Source organism: Alosa alosa, chromosome 7 (genome assembly GCF_017589495.1).
Source record: "Alosa alosa isolate M-15738 ecotype Scorff River chromosome 7, AALO_Geno_1.1, whole genome shotgun sequence".
Lineage (NCBI taxonomy): Eukaryota > Metazoa > Chordata > Actinopteri > Clupeiformes > Clupeidae > Alosa > Alosa alosa.
Genome location: NC_063195.1, coordinates 34,328,827 through 34,346,354, shown reverse-complemented (window position 1 = coordinate 34,346,354; position 17,528 = coordinate 34,328,827). Strand labels below are relative to the sequence as shown.

At 42.3% G+C, this 17,528-nt stretch overlaps 2 protein-coding genes and 1 long non-coding RNA gene across 12 annotated transcripts; 1 reads left to right on the top strand and 2 right to left on the bottom strand.

Annotated features, from left to right (window-relative positions):
• Window positions 1–2,231: 2,231 nt before the first annotated feature.
• klf1 (Kruppel-like factor 1 (erythroid)) lies at window positions 2,232–6,453 on the bottom strand. 3 transcript variants are annotated; one of them, XM_048248287.1, is made up of 4 exons: window positions 5,992–6,453; window positions 4,516–5,431; window positions 4,054–4,230; window positions 2,232–2,711 (listed from the first exon to the last, which is right to left on the bottom strand). In XM_048248287.1, exons 1-3 carry the CDS (start codon window positions 6,064–6,066, stop codon window positions 4,055–4,057), a joined length of 1,167 nt encoding a protein of 388 aa, XP_048104244.1. In that variant the 5' UTR covers window positions 6,067–6,453; the 3' UTR covers window positions 2,232–2,711; window position 4,054. The 3 variants fall into 3 exon arrangements, with proteins under 3 accessions (XP_048104244.1, XP_048104245.1, XP_048104246.1); XM_048248288.1 differs by lacking the exon at window positions 2,232–2,711 and adding an exon at window positions 2,968–3,863; XM_048248289.1 differs by lacking the exon at window positions 2,232–2,711 and having other exon boundaries at window positions 2,969–4,230; window positions 4,516–5,535; window positions 5,992–6,079.
• On the top strand, window positions 5,544–15,471 carry LOC125297804. 8 transcript variants are annotated; one of them, XM_048248294.1, is made up of 10 exons: window positions 5,547–6,102; window positions 9,715–9,912; window positions 10,075–10,201; window positions 10,674–10,982; window positions 11,976–12,317; window positions 12,792–12,917; window positions 13,092–13,122; window positions 13,582–13,631; window positions 13,858–13,892; window positions 15,212–15,471. In XM_048248294.1, the coding sequence occupies exons 3-10, from the start codon at window positions 10,138–10,140 to the stop codon at window positions 15,284–15,286; spliced, it is 1,032 nt and encodes a 343-aa protein (XP_048104251.1). In that variant the 5' UTR covers window positions 5,547–6,102; window positions 9,715–9,912; window positions 10,075–10,137; the 3' UTR covers window positions 15,287–15,471. The 8 variants fall into 8 exon arrangements, 6 of the variants coding, with proteins under 6 accessions (XP_048104253.1, XP_048104252.1, XP_048104251.1 ...); XM_048248292.1 differs by having other exon boundaries at window positions 9,712–9,912; XM_048248293.1 differs by lacking the exon at window positions 5,547–6,102 and adding an exon at window positions 7,714–7,926 and having other exon boundaries at window positions 9,712–9,912.
• Window positions 12,220–12,871, bottom strand: LOC125297806. The gene is made up of 2 exons (XR_007194112.1): window positions 12,782–12,871; window positions 12,220–12,680 (listed from the first exon to the last, which is right to left on the bottom strand). It is a non-coding gene; the product is annotated as an uncharacterized LOC125297806 (long non-coding RNA).
• Window positions 15,472–17,528: the final 2,057 nt, after the last annotated feature.

Below are 17,528 nucleotides of genomic sequence, written 5' to 3'. Positions count from 1 at the left end.
CTATCCTCCGCCCTCCGCTGTTCTTGTTTTCCTACGAAGAAGATTCACACAGCACTGCTATAGATGATCTCTGATCCACATAGCACTGCTATAGATGATCTCTGATCCACACAGCACTGCTATAGATGATCTCTGATCCACACAGCACTGCTATAGATGATCTTTGATCCACATAGATGATCTCTGATCCACATAGCACTGCTATAGATGATCTCTGATCCACACAGCACTGCTATAGATGATCTCTGATCCACAAAGCACTGCTATAGATGATCTCTGATCCACATAGATGATCTCTGAGCCACATAGCACTGCTATAGATGATCTCTGATCCACACAGCACTGCTATAGATGATCTCTGATCCACACAGCACTGCTATAGATGATCTTTGATCCACATAGATGATCTCTGATCCACATAGCACTGCTATAGATGATCTCTGATCCACATAGCACTGCTATAGATGATCTCTGATCCACAAAGCACTGCTATACATGATCTCTGATCCACATAGATGATCTCTGAGCCACATAGCACTGCTATAGATGATCTCTGATCCACATAGATGATCTCTGATCCACACAGCACTGCTATATATGATCTCTGATGCTATAGATGATCTCTGATCCACATAGATGATCTCTGATCCACACAGCACTGCTATAGATGATCTCTGATCCACATAGATGATCTCTGATCCACATAGCACTGCTATAGATGATCTCTGATCCACATAGCACTGCTATAGATGATCTCTGATCCACACAGCACTGCTATAGATTATCTCTGATCCACATAGATGATCTCTGATCCACATAGCACTGCTATAGATGATCTCTGATCCACATAGATGATCTCTGATCCACACAGCACTGCTATAGATGATCTCTGCCAACCACAAGGCTGACATGTTTGGCTGTAGCTATAGTTGATGGAAACACAATGGAGATAACTATTCCACTGTAATAGTTATAAATAAACCAAACCGATGAAACCCTCTATAAGAGCTATTTCCTCTGTGTTATATTGCATTATGTATACAAAACTGTTTCAGTCTTTAGCTAGATTCCAGTGATAGTGGAAATATGAACACAATTTGGTATCAATACTGTTCTGTCATTGGTCTTTGTAATAAGATATATACGTGTGCTATATGCATGGTGACTCTTTCAGGCAGGACTCAAGCTTCCCTGTCCCAGCTTGACACAAGTATGTGTATTAAATATGTTGCTGCTGCAAATATACCCCAGAAACTTGCGCAGTCTTAAATTTCGAGTGACAGTTGTTGAAGTCGTGCCGTGGGGATTAGTGATAGACTTTGGGGCTCAGTGACAGAAGCCTCTTTGGCTCTGACCTTATGCGTTGCCCTGAACAGCAGCGTGGCCTTGGCTTACACACATACACACACACACACATACACACACACACACACACACACACACACACACACACGCACGCACACACCAAAGGGAGATCACAAAGTTGAGATTTGGCCTTTGGGCAGGGCTTTTACTATGGCAACTGCTGAGAGGTTATTTTTGGAGATGTAGTGAATTATGCAAGGGAGGATGCCTGCACCTGTCATGCCTACCCTGACCATCCTAACACTGTTGTTGACTTTCAGTAAACTTAAATATGTTCAAATGACCTGTTAATCTATTGGGATTAATACATGGTCACGCTAATGTTTAATAATAAATCTGGAGAAAGAGGTGAAAATCATAATGTAGGCTATGTAACCACGGCAAAGGAGAGGGTGAAGTGCTGGGATGGATAAGGACAGTGAAGCTTAACCACCTGCCAACTGAGTGAAGATGACACAGCGTTTTTTTTAACGTCGCCTCTTGGCTGTCATCTAAGGCCACAGTCTAGGAGGAGGCCCAGTGGAGATCAGTGGGAGGCGGAGGGGTTAGTGTGTCTTGACCCAGACAGCTGGAGACGTGGAAGTGGATCATGGCGGGATTTGGGGTGTAGAGGGGGAGGCAAGGCGAGGTACTTCTGGCCAGGGTCCAAGTCCTGTTAGTGGGTCAAGGAGGATTTTCCTTGAAAAGATTAATTTTAAAATGTGAAACTTGAGATTGCGTGTTGCATGTTCTCCTGTCAGCTCCACACAGGCAGCCCAGTGTGTTTTCACATCAGTGTTATGGTAAACATGGACCGTTTGGGTTTAGGACGGTCATGCAAGAACATAATGGTGTGGAAAAAAGACTGAACACACAACACTGTCGGATTAAAATTAGAAATTGTTGAATTGTATTGAAAACATGAATAATAGCTTCTGGTGAGCTTCAGCTTAACTCTGGAACATTTGACACGGTCATACACAAACACAAGGATCATGGGAAACCTTATTCGTTGAATTATGCCCTTCTGAAAACCCATTACCTGCCATGAGAACAGGACTAAAGGAACAGCGTGTTTCAGCGAGGACAACAAACAGACCCATCTGGAGGAGACACCCCTCTGAAGCCACACGTAGAACACTGTCTTTATTCAGGAGACTGAGAGGCCGTCACTACTGGGAAAAGCTCAGGCCTTGTTTGTTATTCTTCTCTAAGCAAACTGGTTTGTAACAGCAGTAGCTACCAGAGTGTCAGTTCAGCCATCACTGTAATTAGACGGCTGTCTGTCTGCTCCTTACTGTTTAGAGACGCTCAGTGTTGCCAGTATTCTGTAGCCTACGTTGATTTTCTACATCCCAGAAGTATACCTGAAAATGTATAGAACATATAGAGCCTTGTTATCTAAACCTACCAAAATAGTTTGATCCCATTGCTAGTGAAAGGGCTTAGCTGTAAATGTAGAAATTCATATGAAATAAAGAGGTGCTTTATCGTGTGATATAATGTGGATGAATCATTGTCCGTCTGGTTGCGTAATATGAGACCCGCCCTCCACCCCCTCTCTGAGAGCCTGCTGACTGCTGTTCACTCCTTAGATGAATAGAGATCACAGAGAGAACACTGTCCACCCGCTCAGAGCCATGGCGCCATCTACTGGCCATTTGGAGTGGCCAATCAACAATCAAAATGTTACCTCACAATTTATCCCCAGTGCTTTATTTATTTGCAAAAGTATAGAAAACATAAAAAGGATACTTTATAAAATACATACAAAGCCATAACAAAAACTTACTGTAGCATCTTCTAAGGGTAACAATGAATAAATAGAGACAGTTTCAACTGACAACTCTTAGTAATAAGTAAATATTTCACATAATAGACCTTGCGAAAAAATGATGAATAAATATGAAATAGATAATGCTAGGAAATCATTGGTGTAATGGAAGGTATGGAAGGCACGTCTGTCTGTCTAGATGTACAAAAACAAACCTACAGTTCAGCTCCATAGATGTTAATCCACGTGTGCCATCAACTATCTTTCCTATTTTTACATTAAAATTTTTAAAGTGTTATTTACTCTGAGCTGAAGGTATGTAAATGTTGTAAAGTAAATTTCATCTAAATTAAATATAAGAGGAAAAGAGGAAAAGAAATAAAAAAAAGATACCTTATACTGTACATATTTGCTATTTTTGCAAAAATAAAAGCCAGGACTGAACCTACAGCGGCCATGGTTCCTGTTCCATGTGTGGCCATTTAGCACAGTTCCCTCAGGTGAGGGGCTTCAAGTAGTGTTCCTCACGCCGTCAGAGCTACCTTCAGATACGTTGAGCTGCTAGCTATGGGGTGAGATCATTCAGACTGAAGCTTCACGCTGCCCTGAACTTGGCCCTGTAAATGACCTAAAGCAGCTGTATGTCAGCGTGCACCTCCTCAGGTCAGATTCTTCTCAGGTCCTCAGTGGGGCTGACCTGGTCATTCCTGTCTACCGTTTGCACTGCACTATTGGAAAGCCATAGCTGAAATATAACAATATCACAGTTCATCTACTGTACATTAATTAGTTATTTGCTACATTGATAAGTCATGTATCATGTAGGATGTGAATTGACCTGTGGCTGTGCATGAGTGATGTGTTATGTGTGTGTGTGTGTGTGTGTGTGTGTGTGTGTGTGTGTGTGTGTGTGTGTGTGTCCCATGCTGTTGGACCTCATATATGTCTCTTCATGTGCAGGGCCAGATGGTCAGAGCGGGAGAAGGCTCTCTGGCACAGCATGCACTCGTAAGGCTTCTGGCCCGTGTGTTTGCGGAAGTGGCGGGTCAACTCATCCGAACGGGCAAACTTCCACCCACAGCCCTCCCACGAGCACAGGTAGGGCTTCTCACCTGTACATGAGCAGCACACATGAGCAAAAGGACAATGGTAGATTATTTGATTACCTTCAAGACGGATCACAGGCTACAGTGCAATATACAAAAATAGTTAATGCTGTAAAAACAGTCAAGAGTCACAGTCAAGATTAAACTTTTTTAAATGAATTCATAGTGGTTGGATGTTCATACTGTTGGAAACCCCGGCAAGCATTTTTATGTGATCAGAAAGGCTGACTAATTATCATTGCTACAGGTTCATACCTGTCTCGCATGGCAAATTAAGCCCATCGTCCCTACCTGTGTGAGTGCGCAGGTGCGCTTTGAGGTGTGAGCTCTTGGTGTAGGTCTTGCTGCAGCCGGGGTATTCACAGCTGTGCACCGCGGCCCTCTTCTTGGCCACCCCTTTGCGCCCGCGTTTCCCTTCCAGGCCCGTAGAGGGCACTGTGGAGTCAGGGAGCAAGCTGGTGGTGGAGCTGTAGACCCCTGCTGCCTGCCTGTGGACAAAGGCAGCAGGGCCCAGCTGGTGGGGGTACAGCTTTGGGTGGTGGTGGTAGTTTGGGAGGATGTTGTAGGCCGAGCGTTGGGAGTGACCCCCGGGGGCTTCTGCGTCCACAGACGCCACGGGGGGGAACCTGGACTCTGGGAACGCCATTAAAGACGGGAGTTGAGGGAAGTAGCCGTACTCCCAGGACTTGACCTTGCTGTGGTCATTTGGGCCCTCTGGGTTGTGTCCGAGCGGGACGCCGTACTGGTGTGTGGTGTCGGAGTGGAGAGCGTACGGCTTCCCCTGCTGCTCTCCCAGGTAGCCCCCGTTGTAGAGCTCTGGTATGGAGCAGCTCACAGACTCCTCCGGGGAGAGGAGCTCGGCCATCAAGCTGCCAGTGCTGGCGTAGTGCCTGTCCAGCCCTGCGTGCTCCTTCAGGGCCGGCCGCTCCTGGACGCTCCCCTGGAACAGCCGGCCCGGGTCTTGACCAGCCGCAGGGGGCCGGTGGGAGTTGGAGTCCTGACTGGTGCCCTGATCAGGTGACGTGCTGCCCCAGCTGGACAGTAAAAACTCCATGTCCCAGTTTGCACTGTGCTCGTCGTCCAGCTGGGCCTCCCTGAAGGCCGGTGGCAGGTCCTGCTGCTCAGCGCTGTGGAACTCTAGCAGTGACCTTCTGTCCTGAGCATCAAAGCCCAGAGAGCCCAGCGAGCCATCCTCAAACCTCCACACCTAACGCCACGGCAGCACGGGAGGGGACAGGGCAAGTTAGCATGACTTTAGATACAAATGTCTTATTGGTAACCACCATGATGTTTTTGTTGTAATGTGTCTTCCTTCAAATAATGATAAAAAATAAATTAGAGCAAAATCATATGTATGTATAGCAAAATATTGCATTTCATTTTAAATCCCTTTTAGTCAATTTAGTTTTGTTGATGACATGCTACCATTAAGTTTTTTTCCAGAACTGATAAGGCCCTGCCATTTTTACCGGCCTACATGCAGATTAGAGTGACGTTAGAGGGGAACACAAATTGAGATATGTTAGAGGGGAACACAAAAAGAGTATGTTTGTCTTTCAAGTAATATCCCAACTTGACCGCTGTCATATTCATCTGTTGCATGGTCCCTGGTCAGAAAGACTACTTTAGACACTAGAAAGAAAGGCTCAGAAAGGCTACTTTAGACACCGAAGGCAGGAGAAACTAACAGAAGCCAACAAGCCGCCTTCAATAGTCCAGACCCAGAGAAAAGATGGACATTCCCACAGAGAAGAGAGAATCACATACCTTCATGTCCTGACTGGAGTTGGAGAAGTTTGAGAATGAACTGAACGAGGGCAGTACAGCTTGAGTTGCAGCCATCCGGTTGGGGCCCCCAAATTCTCAGGAAACTAGCAGGTAATGTGGCGGCAAGACACTTTTGATAAAAACCTTTTTTGAAAAACGTAATTATATAAAGGTGCAATCACAAATGACTGTTGGGCATTATGCAATTGAGTGTTGCTAGTCCTCTTACAGTTATGTGTTGAGATACAGTTAAATACAGTTATTCCCCGACTCTCTCTCTGTCAACCTGTGGCTCCTCCCCTCTCTATCTCGCTCAGAAGATAGACCCCCACTGATGCCTGCTGTCACACAGTTCTGTGGCACGGGGTGGGGTTTAAAAAGTGTGTTTTGCGCGTATTTGCATGTGTGTGTGTGTGTGTGTGTGTGTGTGTGTGTGTGTGTGTGTGTGTGTGTGTGTGTGTGTGTGTGTGTGTGTGTGTGTGTGTGTGTGTGTGTGTGTTCGAGTAGCACAAGCATCATCTCTTGTCTGTTGCTCGTGTGTGTGAGCAGTGACCCGGCATGTACGCTATCTGAAGTGAGCGGCAAGATCACACTACCTTCCTGTTCAGTTTGTCTGACCCTGAGCAAGAGAAATCAGACAACGTGCCATTTAGACAACATGCCATTCTATTTCTGGCAAAATCTGGAAGGCTGAAGAAGGGAAGAATATGTCTGAAATGATTTTGAATAATAATCCCATCAAATTTGAATATTATGAACAGCATATGTAAATATGGTAGAACTCCTAGTGGATTTTACTAAGTAACCGTATGTGTGTAGAGTGTAAAGTGTGTAGTAAAGTGTGTAGTAAAGTGTAAAGTGTAAAGTGACCCAAGGGAAAGATTACAAAACTTAGCAATATGGTTGACTGTTTTATTCCTTTCAAGAATTTCAATAAACTTAACTGTTCCAATATAGAAATTGAGCACTGAGCATGCATCTACAATGCACCAACAATTTGGTTGTCCCCAGCTGTGTTCTTCAATAGCACACTAATGGGACATTTCAGTAACATAAAATAATGTGAATATCCTTAGTTCTAGAAGATTCCAGCAGTTAGCATTGGTAAGCTGAGTCTGAATGGATTCAGTAAATGAGTGAACAGCAGTTGCCTGATTAGCCATTATCTCTGCTGAGGCAAACCATATGTGTGAATGTGAATGATCAGTGGTCATATGAGTCTGAGTACTTTAGCTTAGTTTCATATTGTACATCCTATTTTATCAACATACAATGGTCTCTGTACTCATTTAAAAATAATGTTGTAAAGTCGTTTTGGACAAAACTACTACTATTATAACATAACCAAAACCCATGTGCAGTACATCTTTTAACTTTTTTATCTGTGGTCAATGTGCAAAAGTATAATTGTTGATGATCAACGTGAATGGTATACACCTCATCACAACTATAAAAGTAAATGGATTCAGTACATTCATAATTAAATATAAAAGTAAATGGATTCAGTACATTCATAATTAAATATAAATGTGATCATGTAAAGACTTTATTAGTTCAAAGAGTGTTCAGGATAAACATTCAGCTCCACACACAGAGACAGACAAATGCACCTACACACTGACTCTCATTCTGTGTGTGTGTGTGTGTGTGTGTGTGTGTGTGTGTGTGTGTGTGTGTGTGTTTGTGTGTGTGTGTGTGGAAGAGACGTGGGCTTCTGAGAAGACCTGTGCGCGGCGGGTGATTATGGGCTGGCTGGTGTTTATCGGCGCGGGTGAGCTGATGTGGGGCTGCTGTCCGAGGGCAGATAATGGCGCGCTGCTCCTGACGCAGCCAGATCACGGGCCTCATCACAGATAAAGAGCCTCTCAGCTGCTCCTGCAGCACCAACGCCACCAACACAAGACAGCGGGCCAGAGATCAGCGCTCACCGTTTACGTTAGTGGTTAGGAGACACCTCCAAACCAAGTTTCCTTGTTTCGTTGTTTTCAGCAGTTAGGAGTTAAGATCATTTATATATTTAGTCCTCTGATAGGTTCTTTCACCTCTCACGTAGTTGTAATATATCTTATTTTTCCATCCATAGGCTTTATGGAACATGAAAGAAAGGGTGTAAATATAAACAGAATGTATAGATGTATAAATACACCATGCGTTTCCCCTACATGGATTTAAACTCCTCATTTTTTCAGTAGAAAGTGCAGGGCAATTCCACGCAAAACTGTCACGTCCATAACGCCAACTAAATACCATGGCATTGTGTTGGTGTTCTGGATGTGACAGTTTTGAGTGGAATTGCCCTACATGGGAAAGCAAATGTTCAAAAAAATCCATGAGAGAGGAAGAGAAAGAAAAAAGAAACGCACTGTAATTTCCCAACTAGAGCTGCGGCTTATACAACTAGAGCTGCGGCTTATACAACTAGAGCTGCGGCTTATACAACTAGAGCTGCGGCTTATACATTGATTGTGTCAAATTTCTTCAGCTATGAGGTCAATACACGGGACAGTTAATATGGTATAATATGGTTGTTTCTTTTAACTTGCATAAAATACTGTCCTGTGGCTTATAGGCCTACACAATGCGGCTAATACACAGGAAATTGCTGTATGATTTATTCAGTATCCTAAATGGAAAAAAAACTTCCCGTACTGTTAAATCAGTAAACTTTACCACACCATCTTCAACGTGATTGAAAGTCAAACATGAATCATTTAAACTTACAAACTGCTTAATCATGTACTGTATATATACATACAAGCAAAACATATGCAGTGTTATTATAAGTCAATGTAGTCAATATAGTCAATGATATTTTGTTGAATAGTCATTGTGAGTGGTACAGAAAAGATACGGTTGATGACCCTGGACTCTTTGTTGTGAGTTTGTGAATGGATGAATTATTTACATGATTTATGACTTTATGACTATAGTATGTAACATTTTTATAATCAAACTAACCTTTGAGGTTGTAAGGCTTTATTTAGTCCACACAGGTTAAATACCTGTAAGTATTGTATGCAAAGTTTGTGCAACAGTTAAAGTTAACCTGGAATTACAAAGAGGCCTTTGAATGTGTTCATATGCATGCAAAGTCCTCCTTATATCACGTTCAATTCTTTTCAGTGGTTAGGATTGTTCTCCTAAACGGTCGAGGCAGTTCCCCTCTACCTCACTAGGTGGTGTAACGACCTTGTTAAGTTGGGAAAGATGTCAGCTATTTTACCAAAAGCAAATAGTTGTTTACAAAATCTATCTGAGCCTATACATGCATATACAAGGTATTTCTATATTTCTATTAATATTATGTACACGTAACATGTATCAGTAACCACTTACTGTCTTTGAGATACTGGATCCAACTCAAAACTCTTTTCTAATGTACAAAACACTTCAACATTTTGTTTTCAAGTTTTCAGCGTCATTACTAGTTCTGACATACTGTAAGCTGTGATGATGGCTGTTTATAGATACATGTTTGTATTGGATCATTATAAAGTAATATGACCAAAGACATAGGAGAATGGTAACCATGTTGGAACACATCATATTTTCTGTTCAAAACACAACTGAGCAGTGAACATTTTACGGTACAAAATGATCTGAAGAAAAAGGGTCTATATGGCCATATTATACTTCATTAGTGGTCCGAATAATAACAATGTCCAGTGCTTTATTGCTTTTGCAGATGCACATTGTAAACAGGTGTTCTTCCTCTGTTAGCAGCAGGTGGCAGTCTCCGCTGGGACGGGTCCAGCTCTGATACAATAGACCTGCTCCAGATGTGAACTGCAGCAGGCCAAGCCAAGTCTGATCATGTCGTGTAAATAGTCTCCGTGGCTGAAAGACCATATGTCCGGAGTTCAGCATGAGTGCCCTCTCCTCTTCAGTAGCTGACATGCAGTCACTTCCTGTGCCTTTTAAGTAAGAGAACGAGGGGGTGTCTTAAGATAGAATCTACCTCAGTGTTGCACAGAGGATGTTGCGTTTCCTCATCTGCTGTGCTTCCTCATGCTGATTTATTGTGTTCACCACATCTCTCTCATACGCCACTCTGGTCTGTTCTCATGATTGGGTTCTCTTCAGTTCCACATATGGAGGCTTAGAACCACTAGGGCCTCACACCAACTGGTGGTTTACTGGTGGAAGATGGTACTTTATCAACATCACATTCTCATGATACTCCTACTGATAAGCTGCTCTCACCTATTAGGTAAGTTTTCCTTTTTTGGGGCAAATCTCAGTGAGAGCTCAGATTGATCTATTGTATTGAAGTCTCAATGCTACTTTATGTGTAACGTCATCGTTATTTCTGATAATGAATGATTAGTGTTAGTGTTGGACTTCTGTGGAACGTCATAGTTATTTCCAATAATGAATGATTAGTGTTAGTGTTGGATTTGGAAATGGAGTAAAGGGGAAATAATTCAGCATCATCTAAAAGAGCTTTCAATGACTTTCAAGTCTTTACGCAGCTAATATGTCATGTATTTAAGTTAAGAGTCTCTCTTTCAAAACGTCAGCAAAAACAACTTTGTGTGAAACTAAACCACAACAGCATTAGATTATAAGACAACGCCTCACTTCAGATTCACATCCACTTTCTCACGGTTTTGTTGCAGTATGATGCAGTTTTATGCCAAGTGAATGTTCACACGTGTGAATGTGCTTGTTGACACACACAGGTGTAGCCCTGGAGTCTGACCCCAAACCGACCAGCGGGCCTCTGGTCCCCTCTCTCGTCCAGCTGCCTTCTGTCGGGGACAGCCTTGTGTTCCTGTGTACTGCTCCGGGGGACCATCGGGCGCTGCACTTTGACCTCTACGGAAGCAAACGTCTGTGTAACACAGTCAAGCACCAAACTGAAGAGTGTGGTGCCATTTTTACTGTGAATCGCAAAGAAGTGACCAGTGGAAAGGATTTCTGCTGCCTTTTCAAAGACTCTCAGAACAAACCCAGCGCGTTCAGCTCTTATGTGTACGCCAAATTAGATGGTAAGGTTTCCTTCAACAATAATACGTAAGTAATATGGCCCAGTAATATTTCCTGTCCCTAAACCAGAGGTATTGATTTCTTTTTGTGCACTGAACTGTTGAAAGTGTTGATTGATAATGAGGAATAATGGAACATATAATGAAAAATGTAAGTCTAACATGTAAAAAGAAACAACTAAGAACATAACTAAAGACTGACACATTAAGAACATCACTAAAGACTCACACATTAAGAACATCACTAAAGACTGATACATTAAGAACATCACTAAAGACTGACACAGTAAGGTGAAGAACCGTCAACTGTTATGAGGCAGTGACACTCCCTTCCTTTCCTAACCACACTGCACTGCAGCCTCTTTGTGCGGTCTTTCATCTCTCATTCATCCCTCTCTCTCTTCTACACGCAATGTGTGGTGTAACTTGTCAACCCGTGCAAATGCACGCGCACGTGCGCACACACACACACACACAGGCACACACACACACACACACACACACACACACACACACACACACACACACACACACACACACACACACACACACACACACACACACACCCCCACGCACACAGACACACACACACACACACACACACACACACACACACACACACTGAAACTGAGAAGACAAACTGAAAGTCTGTAAGATAAGTGTGACTTTTCACAATTTACATTCACAAGGATGTTTGTCTACCTTATTAGAATAATAATGGGATTATTGAACCCTAACCTTAATCCTAACCCAAGGACTATTATGAGCGACCAATAATGAGAATTCACAGAATTCACATTGAAATGCTTTGGTTTCATATACAAGTTTTGGGACATATCCCATTGTAAAACAAATCAACTTTGACAAATGGCTTTCTGCCAGAAACAGTGGTGTGTAATCAAGGTCATCTCAAGGTCATCTCAAGGTCATCTCATGGTCATTTGACCTGCCTCCTGATCTGCCTTGTTAACCACTGCCATCCATCTCATTCTACAGAGAAGGTCAGCCCTCTCCCCCCGCCTGTCTTGACGTTCTCCAGCGGAGCGGCCTGTAGTGGTCAGCCGTTGACCTTCCACTGCTCTGTGCCTCTGTGTCTCCGTCCGAAGGCCGTCCTGCTGCTCAGCCAAAGCAGCGTCACCGACAGCGCCGGACGTCAGAGTGCGCTGCGGAGTCCCAGCTCGGTGGTGTCCAGCTCCAGTGACCCCAGCTTCAGCGTGGTGCCGGTGGACGGGGCGTTCTACTCCTGCCTCTATCAGATGACCGTCTCCACAGACCTGACCATCAACTCCAGCGCTAGTCAAGCCGTCACGGTCACTCTCTCACATGGACCAAACGCAGGTGTGTCACGGTCACTTTCACGTGAACAAAATGCAGGTGTACTCCACTACAATCCTCTCAACAGATCAATATGTGAAAATACCTTAATGACATTACGTATACTGAACTTCATACACAACCATCATTTTGATAATATATGTCATTAATAATATCATCTGTAGCAAACATTTTGAGGGGGGTTGTGTCAGAAATTGTTAATACTGTGAAAATAAGGAAATGACTTGGGTATGATGTTGTCTTGTGGTCATCATAGGATTTCACTTCCCTTCACTCCTGTACTGTATTTCTCCTCTCCTCTTCTCTTCCCCTCTTTTCTGCTCCTCTCCTCTCCTCTTTTCTCTTTTCACTCAATAAAACACTATGCTATATATGGTAATGAACACATTATATATAAATAGATATAACATGTATAAAATACATTATAATAATGAGCACCTGTAGTTGGAGTCTTACACTGTGATTACCTGTTTGCAGAAGAAGAAGCAAAAGAAGGAGAAGAAGGAGAGAGCCCAGACTGGGCCCTGGTGCTGGGAGCCATGTCTGCAGCTGTGCTGTTTCTAGCCATAGTCATAGGCCTGGGGGTCATTGTACACAAGAGAGGTACCTACTGACATACCGCCCCCTTCAAGAGGAGCTCTCCTTTTCATAAGACACTTCACAATGCAATGAGGATCGAATCTAAAATCAGGTTTTTGTGAAGTCCAACAGTGACATGTCATTGAATACTGCAATAGTTGATGTGCTGTAACTTCTGCCAATGTGTATATTTTTCAGTGAAAGATGCGGCGAGGGAGAAGAAGACAAGGTGAGTGAGGCCCAAACTGGTCACAATAGTCAAACTGGTCAAACTGGTCACAATGGTCACAATAGTCAAACTGGTCACAATAGTCAAACTGGTCAGAATGGTCAGAATGGTCACAATAGTCAAACTAGTCACAATAGTCAAACTGGTCACAATAGCCAAACTGGTCAAACTGGTCACAATGGTCACAATAGTCAAACTGGTCACAATCTTCAAACAGGTCACTATGGTCACAATGGTCCCCTGTTTCAGTAATAGCACCTGTAATGTTTTCCAGCTGCCCTTGGTCATCCATTTACTGTATATCTTGTGTACAGATATGCAAACCTAATCATCTGCATTTGGCCGCACTGTTATCACTTTGCTTTGTATTGTGCTGCTGTGTCATCATGCATCTGTGTTACCACATTAGAGCTGCACACAAACCCACATTATGTTTGCTTTTGTTATCGTTGGCCTCAGGGAGAATGCTAAATTCTGGACTACAGTGCATGCAAGAGACCACATTGTAGGTGAGTGTACCATCCAGACAACCAAGAATACCATTTATTACAGAAAAACTTGACAGATGAGAGAATCTAAATGATTAAGATACTGTTAAAGTGATGTCTATACTAAATGATTAAGATATTGTTAAAGTGATGCTGAATGTGAACACTAAATGTCTATACTACAGTAAATGATTCCCTTGCATGAACTCTTTTTGATTATTTCCATTATTTTTTTTTTCACATCAAGATCTCCCCATTTCACGGCTGAGCATTTGCTTCAAGGTAACTCCCCTTCTCATCTCACTCTCATCTCACCCTCATCTCACCCTCGCCTCACTCTCATCTCACTCTCATCTCACCCTCGCCTCACTCTCATCTAATTTTTTGCCTCAATCTTGTCTCACTCTCCGCTCTGCTGCTGCTCTCTCGGGCGCGCTGCTCTGAAGCGTAAACTCTCCAGTAGACAGAGTGTGAGCGAGAGCTTATCTCAGATCACTCTCCACAGAGCGTGTCCATCAGTACGGTCTGCACTAACGAGCAGGCGCTCGGCGCTGGCTGTGAAGTCTCTCCCAAGATGCCCCTAATCCAGCGGCGGCTTCTTGCTGACTCTGCTGACGAAACGAGAGAGTTCAGGCGCAGGGACGACTCCCCACAGAGATTTTGCTTTAGCACTTTTTCACACTGATGTGAAGAGAGCTTCTTTTCACTTCTCACAGCTCTGTCATTTCAGTTTGCTACAAGCAACTACAGTCATTTCCAGATTACCCTTGCATGGCTATTTGTTCCCATGCCTCATCTGAGCTGTTATAACCAGAGGTGTGAATACAGACACTGTTCAGGGAGCCGGTTCTTAGTAAAAATAGTTGAGAGATCATGCTCATGTTCTTATGTGTATGCTGAGTTGCTCTGGGTTCTGTGTAATGTAGAAGGATATTACAAAAGGGACTCTGTAGGCGTTCAGCATCCTGGCCCTCTACAGGCCATCAACCTTGGTTACTTCACAGGACGTGACTTTTCTTAAATACGTCATTGTTTTTCACACACACCCCCCTCTCTCTCTCAGAAAAATGTGCTCCTGTGGTGGTATTGAGTTGTCCTCAAGCTACCTTACTCTGCTTACAGCTCACTTTAATTAGCTTTAATTAGCTTAATTAATGAGCCCACTGAATATAACATGGCTCATCGAGTTGTTGACTGGACTATGGTGTAGTCAAGTCAAGTCTCTGTATATTATCCAAAGGGAGGTTTACATTCACAAACTTGAGAGGCCTGAAATAGCAAAAGAAGTGTTCTTCTCCACCTATGAAATGAACAACACCATACTGGTTTAAGGAAAAGACCCTACTGGGAAACATGGCCTTACATGGGCTTTACACTCATTCATGTGAAGAAACTGTTTATCTGATACAATTTACACTACCCAACCCAAACAAGTAGCCAATGATGGGAACTGTCATAAAAAAACAGGAACTACTTGACTTATCTTGTGTTATGACATAGTATGGATAAGACTTTATTGAAATTGCATTAGTGATGTGTGTTTATTTTAAATGTGTAATTAAATCTTTGTCCATTTTTGGGCATTTTTTGTCCAATTTTAGGATACTGGACCGGTCAGTGATGAATATGCTGTTCCAAAGAGTCTCTCCACATTTGCTAATCCGAACTTCTGTTGAATTTATTGACCCTGTCTTTTGTCTTTGTCTTTATTGACTATCATGTGTGTAAATTATATTTCTAATTTTATCTACAAACAGACGTGTTTTTTTTGTTTATACAGATTACTATTGATTCCATGTATGTGGATCTAACTGATACACTTTCCTCAACAAATCCACTTACATAAATCTTTAAATAAACATTTATTTCTGCTAGCAGTGTACAGTTTGTGTCCTACTCACTATGAATGGAGAGGGAAGAGCTTGGAGGAAGAGGGAAGTTTGTTTTACCAGTGGAAAATCAATACAGCTTACAGTTTTTTACAATTGTTTACACACGTTTTCAAAACTCTGTGTCTATTTTTCAAAACTCCACACACAAAACCCACAATTGCTCACACAAAATGCAAAATGCCTCAAATCTCCAGAAAAATGACACACTACAATCAAAATGTCAAAAACACATGTTTAAATCAAACATTCGCCTCACATTACAAACACTTTTGTCATAATATGACATTTTGGATACATCATATACACACTGTTTCTCAAAACCTAACGCTCTTCTGTCTTTTATAGGCTTTATGTATTTCCATACAAGAGTGAAAGTTACGGTACAGAGAGAAGTTGAAATGCACAGAATTATTGAAACCAAAAATAGTGATTTTTCGCAAATAATTTGCTGTTGCAAATACAGTATTTTACAGCAACAAGAACAAAGCAAAGCAAAATACAATGACCACCAGATGTACATGGAGTTCTGAAAAAGCTGATCTTGCCTAAGACGGAAATGACTGACTACTATCAAATTACTTTGCTTTTTTCAAAGAAAAGTGTGTATGTGTTTATGTGTGTGTGTGTGTGTGTGTGTGTGTGTGTGTGTGTGTTTGTCTGTATGTGTGTGTGTGTGTGTGGGAGGGGGGTGGGTTGTGTATGTATTCATAGGTCTATAGAAAAATGACACAAAAACACAAAAAAGACACAAAAATATAGTAAAAAAGACAAAGTTTTACTGTACATAAAGTCGACTTTTTGTAGAACATTCCTTTCAAAGTATCTGCATTGGTTCTGAAATCCTCTAGGGCCAGATTGAAAGTGTCCATACCTACATAGAGTATCTATTTATAGGCCTATACTAAGGCAATGACTGGATGGTGTTCCGTAAAGTAATGAGTGTTTACAAATGTGAGGAGAGATAGTGAGTGTGTGTTAAGTAGAAAATTGTGTGTGGTGTTTTGCAAAATGTGTTTTAGTGAATTGAAAACTGAGTCAAACACTGAGAATTAGTGTATGGTTTTGCAGATTTGGTATGGGGTTATGATGTTTGGAAGACATGTTTAGAAAATTGTGTGACAAGCAAAGATTTAGTGTGTAAGCATTTGAAAAAAAAAACCTTTAGTAAGCAGACCTGGTAATAAAATTACTTAACTTGCCAACAGGGGGCGCTGTACTACAGAGTTTCAGTGAAGGCGCTGGTGAGGCTGAATACAGTTCCTTCTGCTGAGAGGGGAGGAAGTGTTAGATTACTCTAGTTTCTTGTGCTAGGACTAAGTGATTTTATGGCTTGATGGTCTTTCTCAAAAGTCGTATCATGTAAGAATATGTCAGGATGAAGGCAAACACAGAATCATGTGTTGTACTTGGTACTGTACAGTATGTATGGCCTGTTTTTGAAAGTTGATCATTTTTTATATTTAAGTATGTTGTATTATTGTTGTGGGAGCAAACCATGTAAAAGTAATTAGATAGCGTCCAGGGTTTCCTTACTAGGCCAGTGAGTATTTCACCACACCCCACAATACCACTACATACTGTATCTCTACTTACCCAGAGGCAGTAACACTGGGTCAAGTGAATCTGCTGTTGGCACCATGTCTATGTGCCCCAATACATGGACACACAAATTCCTCAAATATATAAATGGACTTTGTATTTGTTTCAAATTATATTTCTGTTAATACATCATCAGTTGAAGACTCATTGTGGGAGTAGTGCACATTTTATTACAGACACATTATGACCCAGGCACTTCTGTCTCAGCTGATTGGACTGTACACTGCCTCTGTGTGCTCGGGGAGAGGATTTGTTTGTGATTCATTGTGAGTCAGTGTAAAGGGGAAGGAGGTGTGGTGATGGGTAGAGTTGTACTTTCCTAGATAATTATACCAGCAGCACTGAAAAAGAAACACACACAACACAGGACGTCACTGGTGTCATTGACATTGTGTGTTAATGCCTTGCTGTAGCTGTGATGATGGAA

Coding starts and splice junctions, on each gene's coding strand:
- klf1 (XM_048248287.1), bottom strand. CDS start 6,066: ATGGCTGCAACTCAAGCTGTACTGCCCTCGTTCAGTTCATTCTCAAAC. Junction 5,432..5,991: donor ACTCCAGTCAGGACATGAAG/GTATGTGATTCT, acceptor CCGTGGCGTTAG/GTGTGGAGGTTTGAGGATGG. Junction 4,231..4,515: donor GCACCTGCGCACTCACACAG/GTAGGGACGATG, acceptor GCTCATGTACAG/GTGAGAAGCCCTACCTGTGC.
- LOC125297804 (XM_048248295.1), top strand. CDS start 10,138: ATGGTACTTTATCAACATCACATTCTCATGATACTCCTACTGATAAGC. Junction 10,983..11,975: donor TGTGTACGCCAAATTAGATG/GTAAGGTTTCCT, acceptor CTCATTCTACAG/AGAAGGTCAGCCCTCTCCCC. Junction 13,893..15,211: donor GGCTGAGCATTTGCTTCAAG/GTAACTCCCCTT, acceptor GTCCAATTTTAG/GATACTGGACCGGTCAGTGA.